We start from the raw sequence: 7,510 nt of genomic DNA, 5'->3' as shown, positions 1-7,510 counted from the left end.
ACTCTGTAATAAGGTATTTATTCAGTTTGTTTCAGTGTTTCATTTTAAATTATTATTTAAATCACAATTCAATGTTAAAGCTTAATTTTGCACTGTAAAATGTACACATATTGTTTAAAAGTAGTAGCGATTATTTTTTTTTTGACATAATCGTGCAGCCCTACAATGTAATTAAATGCTAAATTGGGGAACTGTGTTCTAGTTATATGGCTTACACATAGGCATACGTAGTTAATAATTAAAATATGTTTCATATCAAGTTCACCTGTTAGTTCTCTTGGGAATCATTTTAATCATTGATCTGTTCAACACCGCTGTTTAAGTCAATAACTGTAACCACTCTGATATCCATATTCCTTCTTTTGTCATTTTCACATTTGTTGTGTTTTGTTTCTTTTTTATGTTAATTTTAATTCATTTCATTTCATTTGTATTTTTTTCTAATTTATGTTCTACAGTCGTATATTTGCACTATTATCCTACATTGGTATTTTATTTTGTTCTTACTGTGTGCTATTCTATTGTTGCTGCAACGTGTGAAGGGGATCAATAAAGGTCAATTCTATTCTATTGACTTCTTAAAAATATAAATCCACGGGTATGCAAACAGAATAAAGGCTCAGACGCCCACACCAAAAATAATAATCCCAATATTTTTACGGATAATGATGCCTAATAAGGTGACCAAGAGATGCAAAACAAATTGAATGTATTAGTATCTGTATTTTACAGATGATTAAAGACATTGGTCAAAAACCAACCCGTTATCATAAGAAAGCTAATACATGAGGTAGGTTATCTTTTATGGGTTCATTCATTAATGGCTCAACAACTGTATTGTAGATAAGCATGGATAATTGAAGACGCAATTTGTAATCTAAAAGTGTAATTGACCCCAACCCAGCCGTACATGTTGCTGCTGACCTTTAATAAGGTTTGTTCATTTACACCAATATTGTTTATGCACCTGATGTCTGGGTGATCTTTTAATTTGCCATTTAAAAAAAGATGAAAATCGTGGCACCTGTGAAGCTTTGCTGCTTGGTTGACAGATTTATCCTAAAAACTTCAATGAGTTTATGCTGTAGCTGTGCACGTGCCTGTCTGACGGAGGATCACATTAGACCATGTTGGGTTCCAGGTCAGGGTTGTTGGCACAGACTGGGAGGTTTGTAATGGTGGAGTGGCTCAGGTCCTGGGAGGGCCTTTTCCTGCACAACCCTAGTGGAGGGGTTTTACCTGTCCAGGAGGATTTCCAGCCAATAGTGTGGATGGTGTTACACAGAGCTCGAAGCAGCAGCCTGAAGAAGACAAAAGTGATGAGTCATGTAAACAAGAACACACAAAGGCCCTCAATAACGGGTGCAAATCTGAGTGCACATTTGCCATAGTTACATTATGTTTTTCATTTGGAATTAGTTACACCGAATTAAATCATTCGGAATTAAAGTGTTCTGTTTCGTGTTTACATGGAAAACCAGTTTATTCGGCTTTATTTAATTCTGCTTTAGGTCTGGGGGTTGGGAAGGCTCTGATTAGACTGTGGACGATTGTGACGTATCACGTTTATCAGGAAAAACACAAACATTTTATTGTCGGCTATGACAAAAAAAACAAAACACGAGAACTGTTTTCACCATTATTTTGATTGTAGTTCTGACGCAGCAGCTCAACAATAACACACGGTTTCAGTTTGGACCGTGGAGCAGAAGAGAGATAGGAACTAAGTACAAGTAAAAAGTCCAGTAAAACTCTGGAAAACAATCTCCAGGATTAAATATTTGCTCCCTGGTAAAGATAGTGGCTCTAACAACAGGTAAAATGATAAACTAGTGATATTACAGCCTGTGAATGCAGTACGGGATGTATTTACTCCACCTCCGGGTCCTAGTGCCTGCCGTCCGCTGAAGCCCGTGTTTACCGAGCTCTGTGTGCCTTTAATAAGTCAGTGTGAAAGTCTGCATGTTTATGCTTCCGTCCATCCACTCTTTTCATTATATCCATATATTTTACGGCTCTTATTAAATAATCTCAGCTGGAGTCCAGGCCGCCACCATCTTGGATTATATTGTCAGCAGCGCGTCATCACCGCAAGTCGTGCAAGCGCAGCCCAAATGAACTTAAAGCGGAATTAAGCAAGTTAAGTGTTTACAAGAAAGAAGAATTATCTAATTCAGAATTAAAATTGGAATAAACCAATCACTTAATTTGGAATTAAATTAGCATTAGGAATTAAGTGTTTATACATGGTCAGTTTAAAGAGGAATTTATTTTTATTCTGCTTTAAAGAGGAATTAAAGCTCCCATGTAAACGTACGACAGGTCTTATTAAACATTCCTATCTGACCAATCCCAGTGTACAAATGATCGGGTGTTGATAAATGTGGCGTCTGAATTTGATCGTCATTAACATATTACTCCCTCAAATCTTCCTGGTTCAGAGGCCACGCCCACTGAGGTCAAACAAACACCGGGAAGGAAATCAACATTTCCTCATTATCGTCACAGCTGAAGTGAAGAAAATCAAAGATGTGCTTTTCGATAGTGTGAATTTAAGGAGCTGATTTTAAACGCTCTGTGGAAGAGAATAACAAAGGAAATGAGCAGCATTTCTGTATTAAAACGAACTTGGGCTGAGGTTTGATTTAAATCCTCAATAATGGCAAATGATGGTTTAAATGAAATGTTACTCATCCACATCCTAAAAGCGTAAATCGCTGCTATTTGATGAAGATAATTCTATACATTTAGATGAGTCAGGCTGGCAAGCCCGTAAACCGAGCTCCTGTTTGCCACATATTGGCAGTTATCTAGATCAAAAATCCTGATCATAGTATAATAAATCTCCACCTTTGAAAGTTATGAAAGCTTTTCATGCCGACATTTTGGAGATTTTTGGAGACCCTCCATTGCGCTACAGACAAAACTTCTGATTAACTTCAAAACAAGAGCCCTATTTACAAAAAAATAATGAAAGACGAGAAGAGAGATATGTTAAGGTTTCATTTATTCAGTTTTTTTCAGGAAATTTTATCTCCTGACATGTTTCGACTGTCAACTGCCAGTCTTCCTCACAGTTGATATGCCTTGCTGTGTCCCTACGACTTCTTTCAGAAGGTAAAAAAAAACATTTTCTGTTGGCTTTCATGCATCCCTATGAGGCTTTGAAACATGTCAGGAGATAAAATTCCCTGAAAAACATTAAATAAACGAAACCTTAACATAAACTTAAAAACAGAAGACAAAATTAACTTCATGGAATTATGACAAAAAGCTTGAAGCTGGTCCCAGGACCATTTTACGTTCTGCTTGCAATGCATCATGGGGCAGTTAAGTGTGACTAGTGTGCCCACTGTGCATACTTGAAAAAATGTCCCCATGTAGTATATGTATCTTTCCAAATCTTTCCATACGATCTCATGTGAACGCACTTACTACTACATACTAATTTTGACGGCAGACTTAGTAAGAGTAGTATGTTCATATGACATTTCAAACACAGCCTATGTTTCCTGCTTATACACACCTGTCTCCAGTGATGGTTGCATTAATGAGCTCTGTAGAAGGCCTGATACACCTAAAGAAAACTAAAACATGGAGGACTGTGGCCCTGGACGACTAGTAATGTCTAGAACTGCTGCTAACCATAAACAGTGATAAAGCAAGATAAAAGTTACAGAATCATTCCGAACTGAAGATCATGTACAAACTAGAATTATTCATGTTAGCGACATGTTTAACAACAGCCGTAAGTGGAATGTAATGTTTCTGACTGTTCTTGTTATGAAAATATGATATGGAGGTAAAGTAATGGTCCATTTAACTGTATGGAAGAATTCATATCATATGTCTACATCATGGAAGCTAAACACCAAACAGAGGGTTTAGTAAATCAAACTCCACGTTAATATTGAAATAGCACCCAGAGGTGCCGTTTACCTGGGTAGAAGCGCTGTCACAGTAGTAAGTGCACATATGAGGTAAAATACTGGTTCCGACATTTGTCGTATTTCCACCCCCAGGGGGTTGGTGGGGGGGCTGCAGCACACGCAGAACAAACTGAAGAGCAGCACAAAACCAAAGTAGAGTCCCACGCTGAACACCAACACCACCATATGAATCCATGTCTACAGAACACACAGGATTAGATGTATATTACAAGAAAACCCATGATGCTGAGCTCTTTCAGAGTGATTTTATTTTTTTGATCTAACATTTATGGATCATGTAAACCTGAGAAATAAGCATGAAACAGTTATGGTTGAAGTAAAATGTATGTGAACTCTTTGGAATTTCCTGGAGTTTTGTATAAATTGGTAAAACATGTGATCTGGTTTTGATCTAAGTCACAACAATAGAAGAAAAAACATCTTAAACCTACACCCCACAAGAAATTATTGATTTATTATCATTCACATTGAAACTCAGAGTCCTATCATTGAGAGGGGAATGGAGGTGTGGGTTGGAGCTAACTTTCCATTTAAAAACACACTCGTTTTCCTACATTTTTTACAGTCAACAAGCCTGATATGAACTATGTCTCACACTAAAGAACTACGATTAAGAATTGTTGACTTGCATGAAGATGGAAATGGTTATAAAAGTTTTTCTAAAAGCCTTGATGATTGGCCCTCAGCCTCTCTTTATATACTGTATAATATACCTGTATATATTTTAGGTATATCAGTGGTCAAATCATTTCATACAGTGTTTTTTAGGTTTGATCCTAAACAAGTATTCCTTGTCCAACCTTTTCCCCTCTGATGGCTCATGAATATTATACATAATTTATCAAATTTGTGTCTGAAGCCAATATTTCCCAGAGCCAAATGACCGTATTTTATTATTTACTCTCTGGAAAATGATGTACTGTACAGATAAAACCAGGGGTTCTCCAACTTTTTGGATCCAGGGACACAATTACTGCCATTTGTAGCCCAAAATACCATAGAAATGATCTATTCTTTAAACGTTTTAACTTAAATATTTAAGGTCTTTGTAGTAGAAATTAAGAGTACCTGTACTAGTCTTGTGTATAACATAAAATGTATTTCAAGTATTGTAAATAAAGAAAAGATGGGCACATTTATTTGAGGAAAAAAAGTAATTTTTGGCACAATTTTATAACCAATGAGACAATCATCACACACAGTGATACAGATGTGTGTCATGTATCCATATACTGTACATGTAAAGTGTTACTATATTGGTGCACTGGTCCATATTGTAATGATACAATATGAATAAATACTGTTTGAGAACCACTGGGTTAAACTTCTCTAATCTGGTTCTACAGCTTCAGTCTGAACTAATTTAACTGCTCCTCTGTTTGCTAATACAATAAACGCCCTCACCATTGTTCTTAGTGCTTGTGTTGGGAGGAAGTAATTGTTTAAACTTAATGTTCCATTTTTGTTTGCAGCTGCAAGAAGATTTTTGACTATAGTCACTGTTGCCTTTTTCTCATGAAGTTTGGGTAAACTCAGTTAAAATAAACACCATTTCCAAAACTTTTGGTTATTTGCATAACCCCGGTTCTATGAATAATATGAGTGAGATGTCTCACTATGGGATGCCCTCCTATCTGCAGCCCTCAGAAGCATTTTTCTCAATCTGCCAATTCTGATTGGCTGGTGAAACATGTCCGTCCACCAGGGACACTCCCACCTCCTATAAGAGGAGAAGGCGGACGGGAGCACATCATTCAAAATAAGCAACTCTTCTCACTCACCCAAACAAGAAGGGTTGTCTGGTGAGATTACTCACTCATAGAACCAGGGTTATGCAAATAACCTAAAGTTCTATTTCATAATATTTTGTGAAATGTCTCACTATGGGATGTGGTTGCTCCCGTATTGCAGACATGATTATTAAGCGAAGACCAGCCCGCAGGGCAGAGGTCTGTACACATCAGGACAGTAAAACCGCCCCTGCCACGCATGTGAAAGCGGACACACGTGAGATGCAAGGTCCAACTCGCCGCCGCACAAATGTCCTGTACAGACACTCCCCTGAACAAAGCCCAGGATGCGCACAGTCGCTCAGGCAGCCCCAGACCCTGACTCGTATAAGCCAAAGCAATAGCCTTCATAACCCAGTGTGACAAGTGTTGCTCACTAAGTGGTTTCCCCTTATAGGGATTAGCCCAGGAGACGAACAGCTGATCGCTCCTCCAGAGGCTCCTTGTCATATCCATATAAGTGCGTACCGCACAAACCGGACACAGCACATGAGGCCGCTGCTCACCTTGTGAGGCAGAAAAGGCCAACAGGTCAATGGGAGAACATGAGCACACCACTTTCGGCACAAAGGCCGGGTTAGGCTTCAAAATCATCTTCACATTGCCCAGTTGAGCGCATGACGGGTACACCAAAAGCGCATAGATGTCACTGACCTGCTTAGCTGACGCCAGAGCCAGTAACAAAACAGCCTTCAGAGAGGCAAACTTCAGGCCCATCTCCCCCAGCGATTCAAAAGGAGGACTTTTAAGTCCCTCCAGAACCACAATCAGATCCTACCGTGGAACCACTGATCTGGAGGAGCCTGTGAGCTCCCTTCATAAACCGGCAGATCAGTAGGTGGTGACTCACCGATTTATCACCAAAACCTACATGACAGGCGGCGATCACCACCAACTACACTTTCACATTGGAAAAGGCTTTGTGCTTGTCAATTAGGTCCTGCAGGAATGACAAAATCACTCCCACTGGGGCACGGAGGGCTCCCAAGTGCATGTATGAAAGCCGAACAGGTGTAGCTGGGGGACAGGGAACATCCAGCTGCTTCGCTGGAAGCGGAGGCAAGGTAGTCGCTGGCTTCGTTTGACCTGGTGTGGTCCACAAAAGCAAGTACGTCCGTTCTATCAGCATCCATCAACGGAGGCTAAAAGAAGATACATCTGTGGACAGTTAAGCTGGTAGGAGACATGAGATATGCTTGAGAGTGAGAAGAGATGTTTGAATGATGTGTGCCCGTCCGCCTCTTCTTCTTATAGGAGGTGGGAGTGTCCCTGGCAGTTGGACACGTTTTACCAGCCAATCAGGATTGGCAGATTGAGAAAAATGCTTCTGAGGGCTGAAGATGGGAGTGCATCCCATAGTGAGACATCTCACAAAACATTATGAAATAGAACTGTAGCATTTCTTTCAGTGTAAACTAGTTTTTATCCCTCAATCTATATTTAGCAAAATAGGTTTAGACACTGAATTTATTTGGAACAAAATAAGTGCTCTGCTTAGGTAGGGAACTGTTCAAAGGCTCGAAGACATTAGGTGGTATTTTTTTTTAAATTATTATTTAGCCGCTAATGTTAAAGTAATCCATCTTTAGAGACTCTTCACATAGAATCTGTTCCTGTTAAGCCATCCTCATTCATGGCCTTTGTCCATTCCTCCATTATTTCATCTTTGTATTTTTAAAATGTTTTGGACAAGTTTATCTGAATAATTTGTATTCAAGATAATTGGATAATTAAGGGACTATTTATGTATATTGGCTTTTAGTCTCTCTA

The 7,510-nt window shown here is 39.0% G+C and overlaps 1 protein-coding gene across 1 annotated transcript in view; it reads right to left on the bottom strand.

Annotated features, from left to right (window-relative positions):
- Positions 1 to 71: 71 nt before the first annotated feature.
- atp10d (ATPase phospholipid transporting 10D) overlaps positions 72 to 7,510 on the bottom strand; it is a 52,911-nt gene continuing 45,472 nt past the window's right edge. Inside the window, exons 22-23 of the mRNA XM_028438561.1 lie at positions 3,940 to 4,127; positions 72 to 1,301 (exon numbers count right to left, since the gene is read on the bottom strand). Coding sequence (XP_028294362.1) covers positions 1,121 to 1,301; positions 3,940 to 4,127 — 369 coding nt within the window. The 3' untranslated portion in view covers positions 72 to 1,120. The remainder of the gene's footprint in view (positions 1,302 to 3,939; positions 4,128 to 7,510) is intronic.

This window comes from Gouania willdenowi, chromosome 22, assembly GCF_900634775.1.
Source record: "Gouania willdenowi chromosome 22, fGouWil2.1, whole genome shotgun sequence".
In the NCBI taxonomy this organism is placed as follows: domain Eukaryota; kingdom Metazoa; phylum Chordata; class Actinopteri; order Blenniiformes; family Gobiesocidae; genus Gouania; species Gouania willdenowi.
This window is presented reverse-complemented; position numbering and strand designations above follow the sequence as displayed.